Genomic DNA, 27,389 nt, shown 5'->3' with positions numbered 1-27,389 from the left:
ACGACCTGTCGCCTTGTGCGGAGGAGATACCTTATCTTTCGTAGATACACACTTATGTACATATGTAATCTATATATGTTTGTTTACGCGTCGTTTTAAACACCGAACGAAATAGAATTGTAGCGAATGAGATAGCGAGAAAGAGAGAGAGAGAGAGAGAGAGAGAGAGTGCTTTGTCGTTCAAAATTACTTTACGAAAAGATCGTCGAAAACGTCGGCCTGAAAAATGTCCAACACGTTCCTATACTTCGCTTATGGGAGTAATTTACTCGCCAAGAGGATACGCCTAAATAATCCGACTGCGATAGTGAAAGACATTGGTTACATAAAGGTAATTAAGAAAAAAAACGATAAAAATATGTATAAATTTTTCGTTCTACGTTGGCAAATTTGTACATTCGTCGATTCCGGAGACATTCCGGACACACAAAATCATTGGTGGATTTATTAATAAAGCACCAATCATTTTTGCGTAAATCCTTAATTTTTATGTATTTTGCTCGAACGTTTTAAATATTTTTCGGTGTCCCGAAATTACCGAGTGCAATGACAAATTTTATGCAATAGTCTAAGACAAACATTCTTATACGAAAATACTGAGGCTGTGATAGTTTTTAAATGAAAATTATTTAAAGTTAACTAATCTACTTGCAAAACAATTTGCGCGCATATTTTTGCATAAAAGTTATTATGTCTTAGAAAATTCACAGAAAATGAAAGAACATCTGGTAATTTGAGGATACCTTATATATTTCATATATATATATATATATATATATATATATATAACATTTGTTATATATATTTCAATTATAGAATTTTAGATTGGATTTTCAAAGATATTCTCAACGATGGCGCGGGACATCTGCAACAATTGTGGAAACAGAAAATTCAGTTGTGTGGGGTGTGGTTTGGGAAATAAACAAATGTAATTTATCCACATTGGATTGTCAGGAAGGTGTTCAGGATAAAATATATCATGCGATGCAAGTAAATGTTGAAACCCCTAGTGGTACAACTCTAAATTGTAGAGTATATCAGCAATGTGATAATCCAAAGGAATATATAAAACCAGAGGACTTTCCTATGGAGAAAAGACCCTCACCATTATATATGTATGTAATCATATATAATTAAAAAAATGAGATTATTATAGGCTTGAATACAATTATAATTATCTTTAACTTTTACCAAAACTTTTGTTTTTCTTGTTATATAGAAATATGATATTAGAAGGAGCTAAGGAAAACAATCTTCCTGCTGATTACATAGAATTTTTGAAAAGTATCCCACATAATGGATATGAAGGAGAATATGGTATTAGGTAAGTCGAACTATCCTAAAAAGTTTTTAGAAATGCTTGGTTTTATGTAATAAATAATTCTGTATTGATAAATAAAATTTTTTATCTTATATATACACATACATATATATATATATATACATATACACACCAAAATACCATAATGCTGGTGTTTTATCTAATCTTCTTTCTGTTTCTCCATCGTTATGTATAACGATGCATTACAGTCTTTCTTTGATTGAAAATTGATTTCAACAATATTTTTATTGTACGAGTACTTTTGATAATAAGGATCAAGATTCACATACTCCATCGCCGTATCTGCCGTCATATCGTTGAGGTTACTTCGAGGAATCTTTATTTTGAGAAATTGTCTTTTATTCACCTGGATAATTAATTATTATTGTAAATATTAAACAAATTAAATGTTAAAAAATAACATTTTAATATGAAATATATTGATGTATATATACTTACGTAAACATTCATTGTAAGATTATAATCCATGTCAATTTCTGGCCATTTCTGATCAAACAGATCTTTATCTAAGTCTACATCTCTATTATCTATAAGATGATATTTCGCAGAACGAAAAATGGTCCATAATTCAGATGCGAAATGTGGAGCGAATGGAGCGAGCATTATAATTTGAACGGCTAATGCTCTTTCGTATTCGCGGCTTTTTCTCATGCACTCTATGTTAACTTTTCGCAGACTGTAATCACATATATGTAATCACATATTTAAATTTATTCAATGTATATCCAAATATTAAAATTACTATATCGAAGGTTATTAAATTTAATATAAATTTTTTTTTACCTATTTGTAAGACCTTGCATTCGAGATATTGCTATACTAAGTTGCTGTGAGTCTACGATATTAAATGTCACTTTTTGGAGAAAATAATTTCGACTATCGAACATATATGCGTCTTGTTTGATGAATGTGGAATCAGTAAGTTTGTCTTCAATTTCCTTCAGAGTCATTTTATCGCGTTCAGCTGTAAATTGTTGTACAGTGTCCCAAAGACGATTTTGCCAATTCAGTATACCTGTAATAGCTGCAATATTATGGAAATAAATATATTATTTTCTGATAAGATCATCGATTAAATAATCGATTTTTAAAATACTTACTGTCTTCTGACCAATTTCTAGTAGACGTTGGTGCAACATCGGCTAATATTAATAACCTTGTTGTATCTATTCCATATTTCTTCAACAAATTAAGAGGATCGACTCCATTGTGTTTTGATTTTGACATTTTTTCCCAGTGCATAGAGACAAGTTCTCCAGACTTTGTCTTGTATTGGTCCTCTTTCATCATCACCTCATCCTCTGTTATATATTTGCCAGTACTTATCACTTGATACGTTTTACCCATTACTACTCCTTGTACAAGAAGTTGTCTAAATGGTTCCCGACATGGTAAAAGTCCTTCCGAGTGCAGGAAATGGCTTATAAACCGGGCAAAGTATAAATGAAGTACGGCTGAAAGATATGATATTTATAAAGATTAAGTTGTGTGTCTGGAATGTAAAGCAATTAATAAAATAGTTATTATACCATGTTCTTTCCCGCCTATGTAAAGATCCACGGGAAAGATTTTCTTAACTTTTTCCACCGAAAACATCTCTTTCGTATTATCTGGATCTATAAATCTTAGAAAATACCAGCTGCTATCTACAAACGTATCCATTGTATCAGCTTCTCTAGTCGCTTTTTCTCCACACTTAGGACATTCCGTCTGCAACCAATCCTTCATCTCATGGATCGAGAGTCTTTTATTCGAGCCCGAGTGTGTCTCTGGCAATATCACAGGAAGTTGATCACGAGGTACAGGCTGTACGCCACAATTTGCACAATGTATAACAGGTATAGGTGTACCCCAATACCTCTGTCTAGAGATTAGCCAATCTCGCAATTTTGAGCTTACTGGATATCCACCTATTTGCAATTCTCTAGCCTTATGGAATACTTCAGATATCCTTTGCTGTTGTTGTTCATAGCTACGTATCGAATGTCGAGTAAACGGTATTCCAACCAACTCCGAGAATTTTAGATCATCCATCGATGCTGAAGGTATACCCAAGCGGGTGTCTCTCCATGGCGGATAAATCACTTTGTCGGTGACAAATATCGGCAATTCTTCACCGGAAAATGGATTTATTATTTTCGCGTTTAAATTTTTTATTCCAACATCTATTTCATACGTATGCTCTTTACGATGTAATATACTTTCAGGTGATATAGCAACAAACTTTGCGTACTCTATAAATTCTGGCAAGTCAGTCCATATATTTAATGTTCCCGGGAACTCTGGAATTTCAGACACTAATTTAAAATCGATACTAATGCCATTGCAATCACCTATCCAGTGCTTTTGTAATTTTATAATATCTTTCCATTCCTTCAAGGTTGGATCATCTAAACCCTCCAGCAGTGATCTAGACATAATCAATTTGTTAATTAAAAATATTAATTTTTCAAACTGCCATATATGTTACATTCGAACTTACTTTGCAAAAGCTGTCGTTCTAATAAACCATTGTGTCAATAATTTCTTTTCTACGAGTGCACCCGATCTCCAAGATCGTTGATTTACATCTATTTGTTCCTCGGCTAGTACAGTCTGATCAACTGGATCCCAATTGACATAGGCTTCCTTTTGATACGCCAAACCTTTATCAAACAACTTTAAAAACAGTTCCTGAGTCCATTTGTAATAATCCGGATCACAGGTAGCAAATTCTCTATTCCAATCAAAAGAATAATTCAACATTCTCAACTGATCACGCATTGTTTCTATATTATTATTTGTCCATACACTAGGATTGATTCCTTTCTCAATAGCAGCATTTTCTGCTGGTAATCCAAAAGCGTCCCAACCCATTGGATGAATCACATTTTTACCTAAGATTTATTATGATATTCTATGTTAAAACTGTAAACATAATTATTATTTTATATTGTATATTGTCATTAAAGATTTACTATAAGATTTATTATCTCAGTTCATACTTTAATCTTATGTCCTATAAAATATTTCATTATTTCTTGATATATAAATCTCTATGATAGATATTGATGAAACTTACCTTTCAATCTATAAAATCTAGCTATTGTATCGCTTATTGTATAAACTCGAACATGACCCATGTGCAAAGCCCCAGATGGATATGGAAACATAGAAAGAATATAAAATTTATCTTTGCTATCCTCAGTAATATTGAATTTAGGATTGACTCGATCTCTCCAACGTTCCTCTATATTTTTCTTGATATTCAATGTACATGTCACCTAAAAAAACAATATATAAATAAAAACATTGTTTAAAATAAATTTATTCTATAACTTTTAATGATGATAGGAGCTCTTCAACAAAAGACATAGATTGACGGAAATCATTTGTTTTTCTTTGATATTCAATAAAAGACAAGGAATGACTTTTGTGTTAATTTCTGTTTCTTGCTGAAAAGCTTCCAATCTTATTAAGATCCATTTCAATCAAACTGTGATTAACCAATCAATATATCCCATTGAAAATTAATTTATTCAGTAGGATTACTTAAAATGATCTAATTAATTCTTAATCTCATCTTTTTCTTATACAATAAGAAATTAATAATTTGCAATAACAAATGATACAGATATCATTTGACAAGTCAAGCGATGATAAAATCAATTATAATCTGGTTGAAATCATGTAATTTCTTGAATTTTAAATGATGCAATTTCGTTAATTTGTCTCTCATCTTTTAATTTTTATAACTTATTTCTATTAATATAGATTAACTTTAATCTGAATTTAATCTATTCTTTATCTTTTTTCTAATTCTTAGAATTAAAAGAATAAGTTAATTCAAGATTTACTTTACATTGGCAGAGAGGGACATAAAGTTGAAGACTAATAAACCACTTTGTAACCTCAAACTTTATCACAATCAATTTAAAACTTTATTAAAACTTTTACTATACTGCAAAACATCATAGATAAATAAAATAAAAACTGAGCAAGGTTTGACGTTTAAACATATAATCCACATATAATTTCCACATATAATCAGCAAGAAAACAATTAAAAATACCAGTGACGCGTTAGACACTTGAGATGACTGGTAAAAGTTCCTTAAAAACCTTCGTGACTTGCATCGCGATATCATTTTTAAGGAATAAAGTAAATTTTGCGTCATTTTGTGAAATCCTAGTCCTTTCCACAAATAAACAATGCGAAGCAGAATGACACACGCTCGTTTTGTGATCCAGCGTGTATCTTTACACCACGTGCGCTGCCATTTTTCTATACAACTGTAGATAAATCACGGTTTGTGTTATTAAGACTCGATCATTCCTTTCGCTGTCCTGAAAAAATCCACGAATATTGTCTACGTCCTAATGATCATCTCCGAGAAATGCGCCGAAAAATCTCGTTTACATATATGAGAGAGATCCCGCAGTAGAATTTCTGCTCCGAAAAGTGCCACTTCCGGTCGATTCCACGATCCTTTTCCGTTTTGCCTCGCGTCCGTCAGTCGGTGAGTGAATGTCGAGTAAGATTTAAATCTGTGCGAGGTATTGCCATCGTATATTCTGCGAGATATGTACTTATAGGAACGCAAAACTATCTATTTTTCCGATTACTTTCGTCTTATTATATCTGATTCCTGCAACAAAATAATTGATCCCAATTTATATCAAGTTTAACCGCCGAAGGGAGGTTAGAATCTGGATAGATCTGTTTCTGCTCTTTTTTATCTTCGCTTTTTTCGCGATTTTTCCTCAGCCTCAATGCAGTTTCATATGTCTGTTTTATTCACAATTTCTCGATAGATATGAATTTATCTACATTTAGTCATACTACTTAGATTACAGATACTAACCTCTCATGCATATTGAATGTTATGATGCCTATATATTCGTAAATACCTCTCACAGCAGATTGACGGCACATAATAATAAAGAAGAAGATCGGACATTTCCTCATTTTCAAAAATATTTAATATCCATCCAGATACTGAGTCTTGACTCTGTTGCAGATCTTAGACATCAACCATGGGGAAGGGAAATAATATGATTCCAAATGGCCATTTCCATAAGGATTGGCAGCGATATGTGAAGACCTGGTTTAACCAACCGGCGAGGAAGATCCGTCGCAAGCAAAAACGTGTCAAGAAGGCACGAGCTCTTGCCCCTAGGTATGTTAAATATATGAAACATCTATGTTATATTGATAATATATACTATCTATAAATTTCAGTTTGTTGCTTGTTTTAGTGGTTATTTTAAATTTTATTGGTTATTTTTTTCAGGCCTGTAAAACTTCTAAGACCTATTGTTCATTGCCCAACATCTCGTTATCATATGAAGGTACGTGCTGGCAAAGGTTTTACACTTTCCGAGCTGAAGGCTAGTGGTCTGAACAGGAGATTTGCTAGGACAATCGGAATTGCAGTCGATCCTCGTCGTCGTACCAAGTCGATTGAGTCTCTGCAAGCAAATGCTCAGCGTTTGAAGGAATACAAGGCTAAGTTGATCCTCTTCCCTACAAATGAGCAAAAGGTATCTATTCTCTCTGCCTCAGTTATCGTTGATTTATAGAATGTTTTCTTTTTTTTTTTTGTTATTTAAAAATTGCAAACATGATAATCTATGGACGATACGCTTCTATTTCATCCGCATTAATTTTCTTTTTTTTATATTTTAGCCCAAGAAGGGTGATGCAACTGAAGAAGAAAGGAAACTCGCAGTTCAAATCAAGGGAGAACCTATGCCTATCCGACATCAAGCACCCGCCAAGGCAAAGGCTCGTCCTATTACCGAAGAAGAAGTTAAATTCTCTGCATATGTAACCCTTCGTAAAGCACGAGCTGACAAGCGATTAGCCGGTATTCGTGCAAAACGCATTAAGGACGCGTCAGAGAATCCTGATGAGGTGACTAAAGTCGCGAAAGATAAAAAGGTTAAGAAGTAATTTGTTATAACATCTTTTTTCCTTATGTATATATAAAAATAAAAATTTCCTCTGATGGAAAATGATTTTATTCTTTTGCAATCGTTTTATCCTATAATAACAGAAGCAGATACATAAATATATTATATATGTTTTATAATTTTAATTTTCACAGTAAATTATATACAATTAATAATTAATTTTGGATAATACATCAGAAAAAAAAATCTCTGTATCCAAATCAAAGATAGCTGTTCCAACTAAATTTTTATGATTATCAGCGGGTTTGATAGGAGGCCTCATAAATATACTTTTACAAAGTAATAATATATATTACTGTAAAACTGCATTTTTTCTCCAATTAGCTTTGACTATAATACATATATTTACATCAAATATTTCAAATTATAAATAATTTATATATTTATTTTATTGATTAAAAATATAAGAGAAGGAAAAATTAGCCTTTTAAAAAGATCTCTTCTGATGTTGCATTTGTATATGATTTTATCAACCGCAATCAACGATTTATCTGTCGTGCATATGAAACGTTTGATGCAAATTGCCGCCAGCGTGTTGTGTCGCCGTAGTAGCACATCTGTCATCTCGATAATTGCATATCGGAAGTCAAAGAAGAATTAAAAGCCCGTTGGGAACAAAACGTTATATTCATTGCAGCTGTTTTATTTTTGATGATATCTGCACGATTGTATTGAGACGAGAGCCAATTGGTTTCATCCGGATGTGAAAATATCGAGACGTACATGGGTGGCTGCGAGGTTATGGTATCTGATATACAAAGATGAGGAACGGTCTCTTCATGCAAGCTGATTGCATTTGCAATGTAAGGAATTAAATTTGAAATAGGGTATCGCAATTAACGTGATGGAACTCAAAGTCTGGGTGGAGGGAATTCAACGTATCGTTTGTGGGGTTACCGAGAGCACCACCTGTCAAGTATGTATTTCCTGAAACTTATAACCATTGTATTATGTGATATATTTCACATGTATTTATATATATGTATTTATATGTATATAATAATTTTACATACATGTGACATACATAACAGAATGTAAAGACAGGCAGGATTTTAAACATCTCCAATAATTTGTTGAATTTTATATAAATTCAAAATAACTGTTTACATCATCAACTACATGTCATTATTTTTTAATGGATTTGTAATATACCCTATCTATTTAGTTTTAGCGGCTCTTTACAATTATTTTGTATAAAGGAAAAAAGTTTTCGATTACGTCTTAAAAACAGAGAGAAAAAATTTTGATTTTACATTTCTGATTTATTTTTGCATGTTGAATATAATTTTCTGTCTATACTTTTGTTTCCAATTGTATCATTTATATTTATACATATTATCATATAAATAATCAAATTCTTTACAAATATGTATATATAAAATATTTTATTATTATATTTTATAACATTACATTTATTCTTATTGAGAATTATATTTGTTTTACTCTGTTTCTTAAGAGTACTTTATTTATTTGTTTTTATTTTTAAAAATCACTGCTCACAACAGTTTATTTATAGGATGTGGTATATGCGCTGGCTCATGCTACAGCTCAGACAGGTAGATTCACTTTGGTGGAACGCTGGCGAAGCAGCGAACGTTTGTTGGCTCCTTACGAGAATCCTCTTAAGGTTAGATATATTTTCGATATATGCAAAAATATCGCGAGTGTATAATATATCTTGTAGTGTTAACTAAATATGAAACTTTTAAGTAAATCAAAATATTTATATTGATATAATTGCAAATACAAAGATTAATAAAAGTTGATCCAGTACCATTTATATTGATTAGATTTTGATGAAATGGGGTGAATATTCTTCCGAAGTTCAATTGATTTTGAGACGTTCCACACCGGAAAATAATAAAACTAGTGCATTACCATCTCGACTGACATATGCATCGCGTCCAAATGGCTTGCCTATTTCATTACCTGAGCATGGAACAGGGTCCACTGACACACAGGATGATAACAAAACTGTATCAACTACACAAAGTTCAGATTTTGATGATACACAAGGAGGATTGGAAAGGAATAGAGACACAAGAAAATCACTGACATTTAGTGGATTTCATGGAAATGTTGCAGAAAATAGCACAGAAGTAAATCTACAATAAACAATAAAGCAAATATTAACAATAAATTTTTTTATATAAATTATTTTAAACAAGTGATTTTTATATATAAAATTACTTTTGTTTCTTTTTATTAATCTTTTTCTAATTAATTACATTAATACATATAAATAAAAATGTTTAGATTCAAATGGAGAATAATGTAGCTGTAGTTCAGCCTACACCACATTTAAAGAATAAGGACTTGAACACTCGAAAAAATGTACAAAAACCGGCACAATCACCTACGCGAGGGACTAATACTGAAAGTAAGTTATTCTAGGATAATTTGAAATGTTATATTGAAAATATTAATAAAAAAATTAATCTATTAAAAATGTTAATAATAATTACTTTTTTATTTTAAATTATCTTGCGATATTTGCAACAATGTTCATGATGTTATTTGTGTCGTTATTAATTTATTTTTTCTTGCAGTCGCCATACACTTACAGAAAAAGGTACGTGAGGTTCCACCTTACAGAGATCCTCCAGGCCCGTCTTCACCGCCATTACGCACTTTGCCACCTTATCGAGATCCACCACCGCCGAATTTAAGCAGTCCTGGAAGATCACAATTTGTACATGGCAGCGGAAGCCCTCATGTACCCAAAGACGATCAACCATCTTCTAGTAATTCTAAATTGAAAAGAAATCTCATTCAGGTTTTATTGCTATAATTATTTTTTTTATAATAATTTATAAGACTGCATATACATTTAAAATATATCGTTTACAGGAATTTCAAGACACAAAAGTGCCTACACAATCTGTTAATCCCCTTTCTGTCACAACACAAAATATGGCAACTGTTGCTTACACTCAACGATATGTTGAACTTATAAGACTAGTCAACAAGCAGCGAGATACTATTAATGCTCAACAAGCTGATCTAACAAAAGTAAAATATTTCCTCTTCCAGATAATATAGTTAATATAATTAAGATATCACAAAATATTTTTTTTTTCAAAGTAATGCTTAATTTGCACAAATTAATTTAACTTTTTCACAAAAATATAAACTTTGATAATTATTTATTTTAGTTTGATGCAGAAATATTGTACTGGGAAACAAAGAATAGGGAACAAATGCATCAAATGGATTACATTTCTCAAGAAATGAATCGTATTGAGTCCACTGGACGTATCATCGAGGAACAAGTAATTTTTATCTAATTATCGTATATTCTGATGTTAATGTCAATTATGAATTACTGAATTATTAATTTTTGTATTGATCAGCTCAAGGAATTAGCTCATGTGGAAGAAGAAAGTGAAATAGTTAGGCAACAGGAAAAAACATTAAAGTCAGAAATAACATTGCTCAGATCAAAGCTTGCCAATTGCGAAACGGAACTTCTTCAATGTAAAAATAAAATTAGGTAACAATATCTTTTATTATAAAAATATTTAATGTTTCTTTAATATATTACGGAATAAGAGATTATGTTGCATTGAAATGATTATAACAATAGATAATAAGAATTATAATTACAGGCTAGTTATGGAAGAACTTGCGATGGAACAACACAATATAAGCCGTGAAACAGACGAACGACAAATTATGGAACGGAAAATAATGAGTGAAATGGAACATTTACAAAATGAGGTAGAACAAGCTAAACGTGCAACTGAATTAGCCTCGCAACATGCAGAATCTTTAAAATTAGAAGTAGTTAACTTAGAGACCGCCATCGTTGAGAAGAAATTACAAGTAGAGAGATTAGTAGCTGACATGAAGGAGGCAAATCTGCAAAGTTTAGCTGTTGCATGCTCAGATGAGCAAGTCAAATCTTTATTAGAAGGTATTTATTTTATACATGTCATACATGCCTGTTCTTACATTTGTTTGTTGTATATATTATTTAATAAATAAAATTGTTTAATTATTAGGTGCCCATAAACCTGGGAGTACACGTAAAATGATAGGATCACCAAGACAATTAGAAACTGCAGTGCCCACAAGTAAGAATCCACATGGTGTGTGGGTATAAATATTACCTGACAATATTGTCTTACATGTGAGAAAGCATATCAAAGAATATATGTTAATGCGTTTGTATGTTTATATTGTTTTAAGTAAAGTACATAAAGTACTCGATTTTTTCCATATTTTTGCATTTATTTCAATAATTAGTATTATTATATGTGTCATAAATATTTTACATATACCTTAATCCATTTATTCACAAACTCTTTGTAAGAGATTATTAATCAAGTGTTATAAATTGTTGCCAATTAAGCCATTCATATTTTTGAAAATATTTAATATATTTCACATTTTTACTTGCATAATTATCAGCAAATTATTTTGTCGTTGAATGTATATACATTTTTTGACAAATGATTTTTTTATGATAAAGTATAACTTTTTAAATATATATAGGTAATTCCAGTTAGTATAGGAAATAGATGAGTCTTAAAATCAAAATGACTAGTACACTTTTTATTAATTTTGTATACCTAGGATTATATCTTACAAATAGTTATTTCATTTTTTGTAATGCTAAGAAATATTTTGCCATAATAGATTTAATTATGGTTTTGTATCTTTTCTTAGATTAATTATAAATGTTAATATGAACTAATACAAAATTGAACAATACGATATTTAATAATTACATGATATTTTTAATAATTTTCCTAAATTATCGATGTTATGTCAACTGTGAAACTATAAAATAATTTAAGTTGGCATATAATTTATTTACAGAAAAAAATAAGTAATTACTGTATTAAAATTTTAAAAAGCTGGATAAGAGTCAATAATTCAAGTTTACAGTTTTGACATAACACCCACAATATATAATTCACAAGCATATAATTTTTTTTAGATAGAATCTCTAGTATTTTTATGACACATTGATATTTTTATTAAGAATACATTTATTTTGTATACCTATTGTTATATACCATTATGGTTAAAATATACATCCCCAATATTAAACAGTAATGTTAATTATTATTAGGTTGAGCTACAAATAAGTTATGATGCAGATAGAATATAATTGTTGTTTGGAGAATTGCCTGATTATATGTCCTGTCAATTAAGGTTTGATTAATGGTTATTAGGACATTGTTTTTCCATTTCAATTTAATAGCCGAAGTGTCAAATGCACCAGTTTTTATTAACAAATAAATTTTATTTTAAGAAACAAATCTTATTTATGACTCAATCCAATAATATATATATGAATAACAGAACTGTGCAATAATTGATCACATGATCCTTGATTCAAAAATAATAAATGTATTCTGTACATTCTCTACTATTCACAATTTATGCGTTTTACAATAGTATTATTCTATGCGTTCTACAATAGTATTATTCTAGCAAGAACCAGCAAATTCTAGTTTACTTATTGTAATTAAATCTTTTCTGATTAAAATAAATGTCTCTATATTTTATTATTGTTGTGTATAATCGACAGATATTTCCCACACTTTAAATATCTATTTTAGATTTGCTGTTTTTACAATATAACACCTTCTTATTTTTCTGACATTAATTTTTGAGAAATTAAATTTTTGTAGTTTCAGCGATTTTGGAATAAGTTTTTGAGAATCTTTTGGACAATATTCTATTTTATATATTTTATATATTTATATATTTATATTTTATATATTTTATATATGATATATAATTATTATATATATATATATATATATATATATAATTATATATCATATGTATATAATAATATAGGATTTTATAATATTATATCAATGTACGATTTATATAAATATGCAATTAATGATTTTACGTAATTTTTTTTTCTCCACACGGTAAAAAAAGAAGAAAAATGAACCATACAAGAGCAAGAAAGAAAGACAAGACTTCTTGGTGTTTTCGTTCATGGAAGTAGTAATTTTTGGACTGACGCTTGACGTTTGTAATAGATTTGCTTAGACAAAATGAGTTTATGGGTTGACAAATATCGTCCAACAACATTCGCGAAGTTGGATTACCATCTCGAGCAAGCAGAGGACTTGAGAAATATGGTAATACATTGCAATGCTGAAGCAATCTATTAAAACATTGAGAATGAGAGGTTAACTGGCTTTAAAAGCGCGCCAAAATAGGAGCAATAATATATCTCTCGAATTTTTTCGTGAAATAGAATTACTTGATAATTGATAAGCATAATTTTTTTTTTAAATGTATGTATTACATTGTTAAATAGATATCAATAAAAGGAAATTATGTCAGCTTTGTATTTATTATGATGAGAATATAAACAATATAACAATATAAAAATGGGAACAAAAAATTCTTTTTAATATAAATTGAAATTTATTCATATATTTTAGAAACACGAGGATTATATTGAGTTGATATATTTTTACTTGAAATAGGTACAGAAACGAGATTTTCCACATTTATTGATACATGGACCTCCTGGCGCAGGAAAGAAAACTCGAATATTATGTATTTTAAAGGAACTTTATGGAGTTGCGGCTGAGAGACTGAAAACAGAGACCATGCAATTTGAGGTAATTTTCTCTTGTCTTAATACTACAAAATTATACTTTTATTATCAGAATAATTTGAATACATGATTGTCAACATAGCTTGATTTAAGAAGAAGGTTAGAAATTCTAATTGTTTGGAATCTTCAGTGCTCCAACAGAAAACAATCTGTCATTTGGAATTTTAATGATTATTAAGAAGTAAACGTTAGTGCGGAAATGACAAAATTGATGTTTTCTCTGATTTTTTTTAGCAATAAATTTTATTTTTTATATATTTTACTTTATATTTTACACAATATACAAGATATTGAATGTGCCAATGAATGGAGCTAATTGTTGTACTCAGGATTTCCACTTTTTTTTTTCTTTTTTGGAAACTAATTTCTGTAGAGCACTAATTTGAAGATGACAACTATGATTGTTTCAGTATTGTACAGATTATATAGAAACTATATATAAGATATTAAAATAATATATTTTAATTTTTTCAATATTATATGAAAAATGATTTTTTTCAGACACCATCTAAAAAGAAAATAGAAATAATGACAATAAACAGTAATTATCATACAGAAGTAAATCCCAGCGATGCAGGTATATATGATAGAATTGTTGTCATGGAATTAATAAAAGCGACTGCACAAACACATCATATAGATATAGGCCAGAAAGAATTTAAAGGTATTAAAACAAAATTTCGTTCAAATATTTTCTATTCTATAGGGTGACAAATATATTTTAATATATACAAAGAAATTTCGATATACTTAGAATAAATAAATATATCTTAAATTCAATTTCAAAGCTTAATAATTAATAAATATTTGATGATTATTTTTCAATTATATATTCATGTATGAAATGTTTTCCTAAATGTTCTTTTTACTAAAACATTTGTCACTCTATAATGTGTTATAAATAATTTGATAAAAAATATAAAACTTAAGATTATAATATTACATAAATAGTGGTGCTATTGTCGAACGTGGATCAACTTACGAAAGATGCACAGCATGCGCTTCGCAGAACGATGGAGAAATACATCGGTACATGCAGATTAATTCTTTGTGCAAATTCAACGTCGCGAGTTTTGCCCGCAATACGATCGCGATGTGTACGAATCAGAGTCCCCGCGCCAACTGCCTCTGAGATCAAAAGTATCTTACACTCTATTTGCAAGCGCGAAGGACTTACCATGCCCGACGAATTAGCCGATCGATTGATTGAAGCTAGCGGTCGAAATCTTCGACGAGCGATATTAATGCTCGAAGCTTGCAAAGTTGAGCAGTGAGTAACGATGCATATAAATATATATATATATATATATATATATATATATATATATATATGAAAGTGAATCTTTTATTTTTTAAGTTTTTACCATCTTTTATTTAAGTTTTAAAGATCATACTTTTTTTTATTTTATAGATATCCGTTTACGGCCGATCAAAAAGTAACAGAACCGGATTGGCAAACATACATACGTCAAACAGCCAGTATGATGGTAAAAGAACAATCCCCTAAAGTACTTTTAAACATACGCAACAGATTTTATGACTTATTGACACGTGCTATACCATATGATCTAATCTTTAGAGGATTGCTTCAAGAATGCATAAAGAATTGTGATGATCAGGTGAAAAGAGAAATTATTGATGTCGCGTCAGAATATCAGCATAAAATGTTACAGGGTTCGAAACCCATTTTTCATTTGGAAGCTTTCGCTGCACGGTTTATGGTAATTTACAAGAAATATTTGGAGTCATCCTTGGATGGTTTTGTATAAAAATTAATTTTATTTAAAATATCTATTTTTTTACATTTTTGATAAAACAGTTATGTTACATGTTATGTTATAACAAACTAATTAAGTTTTAAAGATCATATTTTAATAAACGTCTTCAATATATGTCTTGCTAAATATCTGAATAATATAAGGTATAAATGAAATAAATGAATATATATTTAATGTAAAGACTTCCGCAATTTTAAATATGTTTTTTTATTTTTTTTTATATATATATTACAATTGTGCTAAAAAAATTCACGTTTTTTTTTCCTAATTTTCTATTACAGCATGTCTTAATTCAACTTACTACTAATGTACTATTTTTCTACTAATATAAACATTATAATCTATGCCGAATACACATAGTTCTAAACTGATGTAGAGTATGTGTATGAAAAAAAATATTAATTTTAATAAATTATTTTATTCTGTAATCAATACAATAATTCAGTACATAAGACAATATCAATGTAAACATAATATAATCTGATAATACAACTAATTTGAAAGAAGAATCATTTCCTGATGGATGTATAATGCATTTACATTGTCGCAAGAACAAGTGCGGAAATCATTGATAATGCAGTTACGGCATATCCAGTGAGATACACTTCCTTAATTGATAGAAACATTCCAGAATCCCAAGTCTGCAAATTTATAGAAATATAATTCATATGATGTCAATTCATAAGTATAATTTTATAAAATACAAGATTATGTCTCGGTTTTTTAAATAAGATTATACTTATTATAACTTTATACTTATTATTACTTTTCACAATTTCAATAATAAAATAAATATATTTCAATTATTACATACAAGATGACGCATTCCAGCGAATATATGAAAAGTAGCAGGCAGAGCAAGTAGGGTTTTGCCAGCAAATAATACAGGCATGGGTAAACATAAATTATTCATAGTTTCTATGAAACAGGGGATACCACCTGGTATAAACAATGTGCCTGAAACATGAATTATAGAAATATTTAATTTGAATATACTTATATTAATGGAAAAGCAGAATATTGCAAGCAGAATATAGAACATAATAGTTACCAATGCAACTTCTGAATCACTTTAAAAAAAAAAATTCTACTTTCCTATATTCTGTTTTTTAGATTTTACTTATATACTTATATAATACTTTCACATGTTATATATGTATATGTTATATAAATGAAATAAAAAAATATATATATATATTTTTTATATTCTTTCAAAAATATAATCGAATAAATTCAACTGAAAGTAATTTAGATCATAAATATTTTACCTAACCCAAGGAACATCGCATAACTGGCTAATATAATACCAGTAGTGCGATGTGTTATTGAGAGCACCGCTGTTAACTGATATTCATAGATGGTCAAATGTGGTGATAATGGTCTCTTCAGACGCATATTTTTTTCATCATAGGACTCACATGTTGTGTGTGAAAGCAATGGTTTCGACACCGTGGTGCTGAGAGAGCTAAAATATATATTTTAATAAAATAATTAGAAAATATAATTAACAAAAAGGTAAAATTTTTTTTAAAATGTAAGAATTTTTGCAGCCATGGTAAATAAATGATATTGTGCTTAATATGTGACATGTAATCATGAAAATTTATATAAATTTAGTATTTTTGATGTGACAGTTATGTAAATGTAAGGTTATGCGTTACGTAAGGACTCACCTACAGGTGTATATGTTTCGAAAATGTCGAAAATCAACATTACGCCGGCAGAGAAGTCTAAAAAGAACGGAACAATGTTTTTATTTCAGACAAAAAACAATAATATAAAAACAATTTAATGATATCAAATCTTGACGTACCTCGTATATAGAAGCGCCATTTTTGTTGACGTTAGCAGTAAATATACTGTATTTTCGACGGATGATAACAGAATACCGTTAGCTTCAAGTATCAAGTTGATTTATATTTATATTGCAGCAGAACACGAGTATCTTCAATACGATTGCGATAATGCACATGTTTTCCCGAACGTCTTAAATAATTTTTGGATGATGCAAACAATTTTGACGGTAGAAAATTGTTGACCAAGTTCAAATCATAGCTGCAAAATTGATTAAAAAAAAAAAAAAAAAGATGAAACTAATAAATATAAACCCAACATAGTTTTATATTAAAACTTCCTATCTAAATTTTATCAATTCATTCAGAAATCTTAAAAGTGTTCTCAAATTCTTATATTTGATCATTTATTATAATGACAACATTACAGAATACTAAACATCAGTAAAATTCTCACATTTGTAACTTCGCATTTAAATACATAAATACAATCTATACGATCCCTATTGATTTTCAAATATATTTTTTTGATACCTTTTTGATACATCTTCTTAGAAATCAAATAGAACCTTTGCTCCTCATTATGAATATCTATACACCTGTTTGTTGAACCGTTTGTATTTATATTATGACTAAGTACACTAATCTACGAACTAATATTATATTATTTAACACAGAAAATCATTTTACATAGTGTGCCAAGATATATTACAGAATATTTTAGCTCCTTTGACGTGCAATAAATGCGCGTTGCAAAGTAGATGGTAACGCATATAATCCTGCTGTTTATAAATCGGCAATTTTTATTTTGTTTAACTCGGAAATAAGATGTTTAGTGCTTGAAATGGGCAGAGAGCACTCCTGACCACGGCATATGTGGACCATCGCGTTCTTCGCCGGTTTTATTTTACTAATAACAGAATTCTTATGGAACAATATGTTATCCCGCTGTTCAGGATCGGTTAATATAAGTACACTACCAGGTATCATATGTTCGCGGATTAAATTTAACATTTCCATCGTTTCTTTAGCGTCCACTTTCCCTGTTACATAAATCTGAAAAGAACAAACCATTTTAGAAATGTATCGAGAGCATCTACAACCTTGTGACAACTTTATTGTTAATAGCAACTGAAAAATAGAAATACGCACTTGCATCGAGTGATGATACTCGATCAATGATAACAGCATTTGTGGAGAAACAATCGGAAAGTTCATAATTTTGTTGCGAAACGCGATCAGAAGTTTCTCAGCTTTATTCCTAAGATCGTCGCGATCTAAACAGATTGCTAGCCGCAACATATTGGAGCATGCGATTGAATTACCGGATGGCTCTGCGCCATCATCAGCTATAACAAAAATATTAGATGTTTATTAAATTATGGTGAAGATGTACATGATAAGACTATAATAAAACATTCAATATAGATAGGATATAATTTTGTTTAATTTCGTTACTTGACGTAATTAACACGCCATAGTTACGGCTCAGATTCAATCGGAAATAAGACATAAATAGAATATAGAATTAGAAATAGAGAAAATTATTTTCGGCCAATGAAAGAATATCGCGATATTTCTTGATTCTATATTGAAATATAAATTTTTATATATCGAAATTTAATTCTTTATTCCTAATTTTTTATTTTTAATTTTTTTGTTTCTTATTGTGTCTTGTGACATGGCTAAACTAAAATAATTATCTCATAAGATCAAACGTACAATCTTTCATTCGCGTAAGTATTGTTGGACCTTCTCCAGTCGTGCTGAAATAACCACCGTTCTGCGAGTCCCAGAACAACTTGTCTTGAATATCTTGCAACTCATTGGCAAACTCGATCCAATGCGAGTCGAAATTAGCCTCATATAAATCGAGTAATCCTTTCGTGAGAAATGCGTAATCGTCATGAAAACCGTATATCGGAACATTCCTACGAATTGTATCATAGATATTACATTATGATGCTGGCACAGAGATGAGACGATACTTACCCCTGTACAATTTCGTCGTCCTTTCCGCGGTAGCAACTGCGAAATAGTTGGCGTTTATCTTTATCAAACAGATATCGCTCCACGAATCTGGCAGCGTCCGTCGCTAATTCAACGTACTTTTCATTTTTTAGAGCTATTCCAGCACGCGCAAAACCACTTATCATAAGACCTATAAATGAATTAGTGAATGGAATGTTAGATTCGTTGCGCCTCATGAAATTTGTCGTGAATGACAATACGTTATTTATTATTTCACAATTTTAATACCGTTCCACGCTGTGATGATCTTGTCATCCAACTGAGGCCGCGGTCTTTTCGATCTTTCTTCGAATAATATTTGACAGGCTTCTTTAATATATTTCTCTGTCTCCTCTTCAGTGAAGTTAAAATGGCTAGCGGTATCTTCCACTCCCAATTTGGATGATAATACATTCTTGCCTTTAAGCTCGCCATGATGATCCTGTATTGTGAAGCAAATGCATTTACAAATTTTGTTTTATAAATATTTTTTATTTTACGGTTTCGACTGCAAAACGTACTTGTTCCTTTCTTACATTTCCCGCCTTCTGCACCGAGAAGCGTCGACAGATAAGGTCAAAATATGTAACATTGTCCTTACCAGGTACTTTCTTGTTTAAAAGGGCCTTAAGATTGTCATAAGTCCAAACGTAAAACGCGCCTTCTTGTTTCGCTGAGGCATCCCACGTGGGTAGCGAGTCCGCATCCTCTGCACTGTAGAAACCACCTTCCTGAATAATGTACATGCTGTAAATATTTTATATCTTCCCACATGTTTGTCGCTCTGTACGACTTTGATTTCAATAAGTCTAAGTGAGGAAAAATATTTCTTGTAAGTTAGAATAAGCATTGTATCTAAAAGCCTGTTCTTTTTAACTGAACTTCTTACATAGTTTATCTTTTCTCTTTTTCTCTTGAATTTAAAGAAAAAAAGAGTGAAAATGAACAATGCAAAAAATTCAGCTAAAAAAAACAGGTCTTAAAACACACGTTCAAATGTGATAGGAATAAATGTGAGAAGAATAAATGAAGCAGCAATGTATGTAATACCTTGTGTCGTAGATCACGTGTAACATACGTCGCGATATCGTCCACAATATTAGAAAAGAAGGAATCTTTCGTGATGACGTACGCGTTAGCATAGCATTGTATTAATTGAGCTTGATCATAGAGCATTTTCTCAAAGTGCGGAACAGCCCATTGAGTGTCCACCGAGTATCGGTGAAATCCCTGAAAAATAATTTATTTAAGATAATTTAAACAAATTTATTTCGCGCGATTCATAAGGATAAAAATGAACAAATCGAATCTTACTTGCCCTACATGATCGTGAATTCCACCATAAGACATTTTTTTCAAAGTATGCAGACCTGCTTCCAAAGTCATTTCACTTAATGCAGAAGAGTTACTTAAAACATGCATACTCAAAACAAAATTTAGGTTGGTTGGTTCGGGGAATTTTGGGGAATTTATGCTCATGGCAGATGAGCTAAATCCACCATTTTCCGAATCGTACATGTCCATCAACATATGAGCACACAATAAAACGCTCTCAAGAGGGGGAAGTCCATCATCCTGCATCACAAAAATTAATGAGCACAAAATACGATGTTGAAATGGTTTTTCTCCAAATCTTTAAATATCGCTCGCTCACTTTCGTCTTAGGTTTAGTCTTGACCAATCCATTCAAACTCTCTGTTATAACATTAGCAGATTTAATCATTTTATCTTTTTGCTCTGTCCACTAGAATAAAAAGAAAGTATCATATGCAAACCTAATGTCATTCCACAAAACAAAAAATAAAGCAAAATTCGCGCGCACATGGTAAATACAAATTTAAAATATAAATTAAACATATTTATAACGAATGAAAGTATCATATTATATGCATATACCTCTTTTGCAATTCGTGTTAAGTATGTCAAAAACGTTTCACGAGGGATGTATGTTCCGCCTATTATCGGCATCAAATCTGGCGTCAGAAAAACATTCAGTGGCCAACCACCATGGCCTGTAAATCTCTATTAAATGCAAACTTCGTCAATACATTTAATAAATTCAACATAATTATGAATATATTTTTAAATAATATATTGCATTTATTATTTATTAAAATGTTAGAGAATTAATAAGCAATCTGAAATTTTCTATTTTCACGTAATATAAAAAAATCAAATTAAACACTTGCCTGAATGAACATCATGCACATTGAATCAATATCGGGCCTTTCCTCTCTATCCACTTTGATATTAATGTAGTTTTCATTCATAGCTTTTGCAACTTTTTTATCCTTGAATGATTCTCTCTCCATCACATGACACCAATGACACGTAGAGTAACCAATAGACACAAAAATGATTTTGTTCTCCTTTTTTGCCCTTTCCAGAGCTTTGTCACCCCAAGGATACCATTCCACAGGATTGGTCGCATGTTGTAATAGATATGGTGATTTTTCCAAGCTCAACCAATTCTTCTTCGCTTCAGAACAGTCGATATTTTTGTCACTATCCCGAGATGTTGATGCCATTCTGACAAATGATGATAGGAAAAGCGCGGTATTGTGATTTGCCCTGTTTCTATTTTTCAAATATATTTCAGTAATAATTTTTAAATTTCAAAATTATTTTTAAAGTTTACACACTTAGTATTTTTTTAATATTAATATAAAATTTTTTGAAACTATCAACTAAAATTAAAGTTTAATAAAAAATTTAATTTTGGTCAATTTTAAAACATATTAAAAATTTAATGATTGTACAAAATATTACATACACTTTAACTTTTATTTCTTAATGTAAGGTAGTTTATAAAAGCTTTCAAAATATAATCTTAAGAAATAAATAAAAATCTTTATCAAATTACGAAAAAATGATATAAACACAATATAATAAACATAATATAATAATTATATATAAATACCTGTTGATATGTCTAGCAACAGCACTTTCAGTGAGATGAGACCTTTTGCTACATCCGTTCTTCTGCGCTTCTGTACAGCACTGTTGCTTAGATTTCTCAGATAAGCGACGAACGATTGATAACAAACTGCATCTTCCCGAAATCATAACACGCCTGACATGGAGAATATAGAAAGAAAGATGATCCTGTATGTATAAACATATATATATTTGAATAAATAATAATAATAAATCAAATATTAATAAATATAAGGTTCAATAGCATGCAATAAGATAATATCTTTAGTATATAATTTTTCTTTTGATTGTTCATGGATTGCCAAATGCAGTTTTTCAATCATTAACTTAATTACATTTAGTGAACACGTAACAATTAATTGATGTAACATGTTCTAAGAAAATTTGTGATATATTTTACTTGAACCAAAGAATATACAGATTATCTGTATGATACACAATGAAGGTAACATAATGAATGTCCTTTTTAATAAAAAACAATATAAAAAATTACTTGTAAAAAGTCCTATGTTTATGTAATAAACTAAATCAATTCTAGGCATAAAGTCTATATATTCTTTTATTTTTTATAAATAAACATTATATGTAAATACACAAAAATAGTTAAATCTAAGCATTCTGTCAACATTATATTTATATATAAGGTGGACTAGTTAAGCCAATACTCCACAATTTAAAACATATATCATAAGAAAGAATGTTATATTGTATATATTATTATGAAACAATGAATTGAGAAGACGTTCCTAAAAGTGCAAGAATGCTCTTAAAGCGAAAGAAAAAACAGCTCGACGACGAATATCCCGAGGCATTCAAGGATCAATGTCAGACTGGCATTCGAGGATCAATGTAAACATTGTGAAACACCGGACAAGGCAAAAGTACAAAAAAAAAAATGGCGCATCTACGTTCTAACGCGCGACGAATCGATATTGGCGACGATATTCGCAAAATTCCCTCGTCGAGTCGAATCTACAAGAATTAAATCTTTTTGCAAGAGGATTAGATAAGAGCGTGCGTGTCCATCGATAACGATGATATTTCTTACGTTTTAAAGTAGGGGAGCTTCGCAAGCCAGTGCAGTCAGTCGCAGTAGAGAGAAATCTGAGACCTGTCACGCTCGCATTTTAGTTGATACCAGTCCACTAGCGCCTATATATATATTATATATATATATATAAACATGCCCTTGAACTACGTAGCCATGTCCACAGATGTTTCCGACGGATAACGTAGCTATGTAGTTCGATCTTTGGTTCTACTCCATGCTATGGTTGTATTCCATATCAATAAAGCGTCCATAATAATTGTAAAAGGTGGATGTAAACATCTGTTACTCTCTCAATAATGTGTAAATTGAAGATGTATATTAGATTATTTTAATAAATTATTTTTATATCAAAATAATTTATTATACCTTTAAATAAAATATCGTACTTTTGTTAATATTTAAAAGAATGGTAAAACTAATATTGGAAAATAATTATAGAAATAATGATGTTTCTATAACCAATGGGCAATTTGATGGTCACGTAAATTTGTCCGGGATCGACGATTCTTGATAATGTCTTGTCGATGGTCTTTCAGGATGGTTCAGGTTTGTGTCTGGAGCATCAAGGAATTTTCTATAAATATTTTGCTTTGACTTATGTTAATTTTTTATATATTCTGAATGAACTGAATATTCTGAATCGTTAGACTCGATAATTTCCTTTTTTTTTTTTTAGTAAGAAATTATATTACATTCCACGAAAAAAACGGTAATCGGAATATGGAGAAGTTAATCCAAGATGTATATTGTGTACGGCCGGGATTTTTAACCGGTAAATTCTAGTTTTGAGAATTTTGACATGGCAACTCTAGTTACGAATGATTTTCCATGTGCGTCATTGATTCCAGGGTTCGATAACCTCGAATCACAACGTGGTACAACGTATCAATCATCACTTTCCTCGTAACGATAAAAGATATTTATTAATGATGTTATGCGGGAGACGTTATATATTAAGGTACTTTCGACCCTTCGTGAGATTTTATCACGAAGAGGCGTCTGTCATCGGCAGTGCGGCGGACATCAATTTACCAGTTTATCAGGTTAGGAACTGTTCGCATTTCATTGTTTTTCTTCTCTCTTTTTTTTTTAATTGCACTTGCGTGCTGCTATTTTTTTTAAGGAATTTAATAAAATTATGATCTAAACTTATGTATGTAGATCATTGTTGAATATTATGAGTAATATTGGTTTATCTTGAATAAATTTGAATATTAAATATTAATATATTTCTTATTTTTTAATTTCATAATGAGAAGAAAACATACGTTTATTTATAGATATATATTGTAAAAAAAATTGCTTTTTTATATGCAGGAGAATTATGTGCAAATGAAAAACCTTGTTGATCAATTGAAAAATACTATAGAGAAGATAGTTGAGGGTGGTGGACAGAAAGCCAAGGATAGACATGTAAGCAAAGGAAAACTCTTACCTCGAGAACGAATAAACACTCTTTTAGATAAAAATTCACCTTTCTTAGAATTCTCGCAATTGGCAGGTTATGAAATGTATGATAAGGAAGAAGTGCCAGCAGGTGGAATTATTACTGGCATTGGAAGAGTGGAAGGGTAATTTTAAAAAAATAATAAAATATTGAGTTTAATATAATTTAGTTTTTCAACATCAATGTTTCAACTAGATGTCAGGTTTCAACCAGTCAGGTTTTACCAGTTTCTCTTTTCAGAATGGAATGTATGATAATTGCAAATGATGCTACTGTAAAAGGTGGTACATATTATCCTATCTCTGTCAAGAAGCATCTACGAGCTCAGGAAATTGCAGAGGAAAATAGATTACCTTGTATATATCTAGTTGATAGTGGAGGTGCGAATTTACCCAGACAGGCTGATGTATTTCCTGATAAAATACATTTTGGCAGAGTTTTTTATAATCAAGCAAACATGAGTGCCAAAGGAATAGCCCAAATTGCAGTGGTCTTGGGAAGCTGCACAGCAGGTTTGTCATTCTATTATATACATTTTATTTTATGTATGAATTTATAATTGTAATTATAATCATGATCATGGATTTATTATTTATATTTGTGTTACAGGTGGTGCATATGTTCCTGCAATGGCTGATGAAAATATTATTGTTGGCAATCAAGGTACAATATTTCTTGCTGGCCCACCATTAGTAAGGGCTTCAACTGGTGAAGAGGTTTCAGCGGAGGACTTGGGTGGAGCCGCGCTTCATTGTCGGTAATTGTTTTAAATATTACATCAACTTTTCGTGAAGGCTCACAGTTGTGATTCCAATTTTAGACAGTCTGGTGTAACCGATCATTACGCGATAGATGATACGCATGCTTTGTATCTTGCGCGTAGAATTGTGAAAGATTTAAATTTACAACCACCTATGGATGTAAAAATTGATAAAAACATCGAGCTGCCCGTGCACGCGGTCGATGAGATCTATGGGATCGTTGGGACGAATCTAAAACGTCCGTATGATGTAAAGGAAGTTATCGCAAGGATTGTAGACGGGTCGAAATTTCATGAATTTAAAGCTCAATATGGTGAAACGTTAGTCACTGGATTTGCTAAAATTTACGGTTATCCTGTTGGAATAGTCGCGAACAACGGTGTATTGTTCTCAGAAAGTGCTTTAAAAGGAGCTCATTTTGTGCAACTTTGTGCTCAAAGAAAAATTCCTCTTATTTTTTTGCAAAATATTACTGGTATGTAAAGTATTTATTTTTATTTTGATTTACATTATGCAATATGTGATACTAATATAATTTGTTGGCGTAGGATTTATGGTAGGTAAAGATGCTGAATCGGGAGGTATTGCCAAAAATGGTGCTAAAATGGTAACAGCAGTAGCATGTGCACAAGTACCGAAAATTACGGTGATAATTGGAGGTTCATATGGAGCTGGAAACTATGGTACTTTTGTTTATAACAATTTAAAAATTTTAATACATTAAGAAAAAAAAAAGAAAAATTTAATGAATATCTCAATAGGGATGTGTGGTCGAGCTTATTCTCCGCGTTTTCTTTATTCCTGGCCGAACGCTAGAATATCCGTTATGGGAGGAGAACAAGCAGCGGGCGTGTTAGCACAAATCTCGAAAGACCAACGTATTAGAGAAGGCAAACAGGTATAATTTTCCGTTGTTTTCCCAACATGCAAATATCGATATATATATATATAATTATCTTGCAGTGGACACAAGAAGAAGAAGAAAATCTCAAAAATCCGATTATAAAACAGTTTGAGAAGGAAGGCACTCCATATTATTCTAGTGCTAGGTAAATTATTATCTCTGATTTAATGTGTAGCAAGTCTTAAATCTTATGCAAATCTTAAATCTTATTCTAAGCTAAATAATTTGTGACAAAAAGCGGTTTTCTGCCGATTAAAATCTTAATTCCTACGTTTTAAAAATTGATTAAATTATAACTATAAAGTTTAGAATAACAAAAAAAAAATTTTTTTTTTTTTTTTCAGAATATAGTATTTTAAGGATTATTACATCTGTTATAAACCGAATATTATATAAATAATATTAATTTTGTTTTACAAATATTCTGATATTTTTTTAGATTGTGGGATGATGGTGTAATCGATCCAGTGGATACACGAGTCGTACTCGGCTTGAGTTTGTCTGCGAGTTTGAACGCACCTATACCTGACAGTAAATTTGGAATTTTCCGAATGTAATTTTATGAAAATGTATGAAAAAATATGTGAAAGTGTCTTGAAAGTATCTCATTGTTAAATTTTATATGTTTTTTTATGGTACATATATATCACAAAAATTATATTTTATAGAAGAAATATTTTTCTATTGGTGTTATACATTCAAAATATACATTTTGTTATATTTTATTGATGATATATATAATTTCATAATTCCTTCCACACACACAAATGTATCTACTTAACTATATTATTAATAAACCTAAGCATAATAA

At 30.4% G+C, this 27,389-nt stretch overlaps 8 protein-coding genes across 17 annotated transcripts; 5 read left to right on the top strand and 3 right to left on the bottom strand.

The window, feature by feature from the left end:
* The first annotated feature begins 190 nt into the window (after positions 1–190).
* Positions 191–1,785, top strand: LOC105431273 (gamma-glutamylcyclotransferase). Its single transcript, XM_011645360.3, has 4 exons — positions 191–331; positions 817–1,115; positions 1,220–1,324; positions 1,531–1,785. The coding sequence occupies exons 1-4, from the start codon at positions 227–229 to the stop codon at positions 1,550–1,552; spliced, it is 531 nt and encodes a 176-aa protein (XP_011643662.2). The 5' UTR covers positions 191–226; the 3' UTR covers positions 1,553–1,785.
* On the bottom strand, positions 1,389–5,841 carry LeuRS-m (Leucyl-tRNA synthetase, mitochondrial). 2 transcript variants are annotated; one of them, XM_089071991.1, is made up of 9 exons: positions 5,741–5,841; positions 5,394–5,667; positions 4,404–4,605; positions 3,825–4,218; positions 2,872–3,752; positions 2,443–2,796; positions 2,126–2,366; positions 1,781–2,018; positions 1,389–1,688 (listed from the first exon to the last, which is right to left on the bottom strand). In XM_089071991.1, the coding sequence occupies exons 2-9, from the start codon at positions 5,496–5,498 to the stop codon at positions 1,482–1,484; spliced, it is 2,622 nt and encodes an 873-aa protein (XP_088928117.1). In that variant the 5' UTR covers positions 5,499–5,667; positions 5,741–5,841; the 3' UTR covers positions 1,389–1,481. The 2 variants fall into 2 exon arrangements, with proteins under 2 accessions (XP_088928117.1, XP_088928118.1); XM_089071992.1 differs by lacking the exons at positions 5,394–5,667; positions 5,741–5,841 and having other exon boundaries at positions 3,825–4,249; positions 4,404–4,541.
* On the top strand, positions 5,695–7,338 carry RpL13 (ribosomal protein L13). 2 transcript variants are annotated; one of them, XM_011645364.2, is made up of 4 exons: positions 5,695–5,840; positions 6,342–6,500; positions 6,615–6,864; positions 7,010–7,338. In XM_011645364.2, the coding sequence occupies exons 2-4, from the start codon at positions 6,358–6,360 to the stop codon at positions 7,274–7,276; spliced, it is 660 nt and encodes a 219-aa protein (XP_011643666.1). In that variant the 5' UTR covers positions 5,695–5,840; positions 6,342–6,357; the 3' UTR covers positions 7,277–7,338. The 2 variants fall into 2 exon arrangements, with proteins under 2 accessions (XP_011643666.1, XP_011643667.1); XM_011645365.2 differs by having other exon boundaries at positions 5,809–5,877.
* A 480-nt stretch (positions 7,339–7,818) lies between these two features.
* Positions 7,819–12,815, top strand: RASSF8 (ras association domain-containing protein 8). Its single transcript, XM_011645356.3, has 10 exons — positions 7,819–8,212; positions 8,813–8,923; positions 9,087–9,395; positions 9,553–9,676; positions 9,846–10,072; positions 10,147–10,308; positions 10,452–10,568; positions 10,650–10,789; positions 10,905–11,212; positions 11,301–12,815. The coding sequence occupies exons 1-10, from the start codon at positions 8,141–8,143 to the stop codon at positions 11,399–11,401; spliced, it is 1,671 nt and encodes a 556-aa protein (XP_011643658.2). The 5' UTR covers positions 7,819–8,140; the 3' UTR covers positions 11,402–12,815.
* Positions 12,816–13,201: 386 nt separating this feature from the next.
* RfC38 (replication factor C subunit RfC38) lies at positions 13,202–16,184 on the top strand. 2 transcript variants are annotated; one of them, XM_089071386.1, is made up of 6 exons: positions 13,202–13,409; positions 13,764–13,901; positions 14,399–14,561; positions 14,849–15,167; positions 15,309–15,384; positions 15,477–15,654. In XM_089071386.1, the coding sequence occupies exons 1-6, from the start codon at positions 13,323–13,325 to the stop codon at positions 15,507–15,509; spliced, it is 816 nt and encodes a 271-aa protein (XP_088927512.1). In that variant the 5' UTR covers positions 13,202–13,322; the 3' UTR covers positions 15,510–15,654. The 2 variants fall into 2 exon arrangements, with proteins under 2 accessions (XP_088927512.1, XP_011643657.2); XM_011645355.2 differs by having other exon boundaries at positions 15,309–16,184.
* Positions 16,078–17,646, bottom strand: LOC105431267 (succinate dehydrogenase cytochrome b560 subunit, mitochondrial). The gene is made up of 5 exons (XM_011645354.2): positions 17,489–17,646; positions 17,349–17,405; positions 16,944–17,140; positions 16,490–16,632; positions 16,078–16,316 (listed from the first exon to the last, which is right to left on the bottom strand). The coding sequence occupies exons 1-5, from the start codon at positions 17,506–17,508 to the stop codon at positions 16,212–16,214; spliced, it is 522 nt and encodes a 173-aa protein (XP_011643656.2). The 5' UTR covers positions 17,509–17,646; the 3' UTR covers positions 16,078–16,211.
* Positions 17,647–17,848: 202 nt separating this feature from the next.
* On the bottom strand, positions 17,849–23,608 carry LOC105431265 (spermatogenesis-associated protein 20). 3 transcript variants are annotated; one of them, XM_089071376.1, is made up of 13 exons: positions 23,464–23,608; positions 22,399–22,551; positions 21,668–22,055; positions 21,375–21,500; positions 21,133–21,222; positions 20,793–21,053; positions 20,529–20,708; positions 20,000–20,209; positions 19,728–19,920; positions 19,461–19,629; positions 19,191–19,399; positions 18,621–18,817; positions 17,849–18,524 (listed from the first exon to the last, which is right to left on the bottom strand). In XM_089071376.1, exons 2-13 carry the CDS (start codon positions 22,542–22,544, stop codon positions 18,255–18,257), a joined length of 2,439 nt encoding a protein of 812 aa, XP_088927502.1. In that variant the 5' UTR covers positions 22,545–22,551; positions 23,464–23,608; the 3' UTR covers positions 17,849–18,254. The 3 variants fall into 3 exon arrangements, with proteins under 3 accessions (XP_088927502.1, XP_088927501.1, XP_088927503.1); XM_089071375.1 differs by having other exon boundaries at positions 22,399–22,583; positions 23,464–23,600; XM_089071377.1 differs by having other exon boundaries at positions 21,668–22,007; positions 22,399–22,583; positions 23,464–23,600.
* A 180-nt stretch (positions 23,609–23,788) lies between these two features.
* Mccc2 (methylcrotonyl-CoA carboxylase subunit 2) lies at positions 23,789–27,303 on the top strand. 5 transcript variants are annotated; one of them, XM_089071378.1, is made up of 11 exons: positions 23,789–24,012; positions 24,143–24,238; positions 24,315–24,509; positions 24,784–25,037; positions 25,154–25,425; positions 25,523–25,670; positions 25,734–26,149; positions 26,223–26,357; positions 26,436–26,572; positions 26,638–26,723; positions 27,018–27,303. In XM_089071378.1, exons 3-11 carry the CDS (start codon positions 24,393–24,395, stop codon positions 27,133–27,135), a joined length of 1,683 nt encoding a protein of 560 aa, XP_088927504.1. In that variant the 5' UTR covers positions 23,789–24,012; positions 24,143–24,238; positions 24,315–24,392; the 3' UTR covers positions 27,136–27,303. The 5 variants fall into 5 exon arrangements, with proteins under 5 accessions (XP_088927504.1, XP_088927505.1, XP_088927506.1 ...); XM_089071379.1 differs by lacking the exon at positions 23,789–24,012 and having other exon boundaries at positions 24,019–24,238; XM_089071380.1 differs by lacking the exons at positions 23,789–24,012; positions 24,143–24,238 and having other exon boundaries at positions 24,465–24,509; positions 24,784–24,879; positions 24,950–25,037.
* Positions 27,304–27,389: the final 86 nt, after the last annotated feature.

The sequence above is a fragment of the Pogonomyrmex barbatus genome, unplaced genomic scaffold, assembly GCF_055798465.1.
Source record: "Pogonomyrmex barbatus isolate J1 unplaced genomic scaffold, ASM5579846v1 scaffold12, whole genome shotgun sequence".
In the NCBI taxonomy this organism is placed as follows: domain Eukaryota; kingdom Metazoa; phylum Arthropoda; class Insecta; order Hymenoptera; family Formicidae; genus Pogonomyrmex; species Pogonomyrmex barbatus.
This window is presented reverse-complemented; position numbering and strand designations above follow the sequence as displayed.

Coding starts and splice junctions, on each gene's coding strand:
- Mccc2 (XM_089071378.1), top strand. CDS start 24,393: ATGATGTTATGCGGGAGACGTTATATATTAAGGTACTTTCGACCCTTC. Junction 25,671..25,733: donor GGAGCCGCGCTTCATTGTCG/GTAATTGTTTTA, acceptor TTCCAATTTTAG/ACAGTCTGGTGTAACCGATC. Junction 26,150..26,222: donor TTTTTTGCAAAATATTACTG/GTATGTAAAGTA, acceptor TTGTTGGCGTAG/GATTTATGGTAGGTAAAGAT.
- LOC105431265 (XM_089071376.1), bottom strand. CDS start 22,544: ATGATTTCGGGAAGATGCAGTTTGTTATCAATCGTTCGTCGCTTATCT. Junction 19,630..19,727: donor GATCATCACAGCGTGGAACG/GTATTAAAATTG, acceptor ATTCATTTATAG/GTCTTATGATAAGTGGTTTT. Junction 18,525..18,620: donor AGTATCATCACTCGATGCAA/GTGCGTATTTCT, acceptor TGTTCTTTTCAG/ATTTATGTAACAGGGAAAGT.
- LeuRS-m (XM_089071991.1), bottom strand. CDS start 5,498: ATGACGCAAAATTTACTTTATTCCTTAAAAATGATATCGCGATGCAAG. Junction 4,606..5,393: donor AAGTGTCTAACGCGTCACTG/GTATTTTTAATT, acceptor TTGTTTTTTTAG/GTGACATGTACATTGAATAT. Junction 2,797..2,871: donor CATAGGCGGGAAAGAACATG/GTATAATAACTA, acceptor CATATCTTTCAG/CCGTACTTCATTTATACTTT.
- LOC105431273 (XM_011645360.3), top strand. CDS start 227: ATGTCCAACACGTTCCTATACTTCGCTTATGGGAGTAATTTACTCGCC. Junction 1,116..1,219: donor AGACCCTCACCATTATATAT/GTATGTAATCAT, acceptor CTTGTTATATAG/AAATATGATATTAGAAGGAG. Junction 1,325..1,530: donor GAAGGAGAATATGGTATTAG/GTAAGTCGAACT, acceptor GATGCATTACAG/TCTTTCTTTGATTGAAAATT.
- RASSF8 (XM_011645356.3), top strand. CDS start 8,141: ATGGAACTCAAAGTCTGGGTGGAGGGAATTCAACGTATCGTTTGTGGG. Junction 8,213..8,812: donor CCGAGAGCACCACCTGTCAA/GTATGTATTTCC, acceptor GTTTATTTATAG/GATGTGGTATATGCGCTGGC. Junction 10,790..10,904: donor CAATGTAAAAATAAAATTAG/GTAACAATATCT, acceptor TTATAATTACAG/GCTAGTTATGGAAGAACTTG.
- RfC38 (XM_011645355.2), top strand. CDS start 13,323: ATGAGTTTATGGGTTGACAAATATCGTCCAACAACATTCGCGAAGTTG. Junction 13,410..13,763: donor CAGAGGACTTGAGAAATATG/GTAATACATTGC, acceptor TACTTGAAATAG/GTACAGAAACGAGATTTTCC. Junction 14,562..14,848: donor AGGCCAGAAAGAATTTAAAG/GTATTAAAACAA, acceptor TTACATAAATAG/TGGTGCTATTGTCGAACGTG.
- LOC105431267 (XM_011645354.2), bottom strand. CDS start 17,508: ATGGCGCTTCTATATACGAG. Junction 16,633..16,943: donor TGCGATGTTCCTTGGGTTAG/GTAAAATATTTA, acceptor TTCATGTTTCAG/GCACATTGTTTATACCAGGT. Junction 16,317..16,489: donor TCGCTGGAATGCGTCATCTT/GTATGTAATAAT, acceptor ATAAATTTGCAG/ACTTGGGATTCTGGAATGTT.
- RpL13 (XM_011645364.2), top strand. CDS start 6,358: ATGGGGAAGGGAAATAATATGATTCCAAATGGCCATTTCCATAAGGAT. Junction 6,501..6,614: donor GCACGAGCTCTTGCCCCTAG/GTATGTTAAATA, acceptor TATTTTTTTCAG/GCCTGTAAAACTTCTAAGAC. Junction 6,865..7,009: donor TCCCTACAAATGAGCAAAAG/GTATCTATTCTC, acceptor TTTATATTTTAG/CCCAAGAAGGGTGATGCAAC.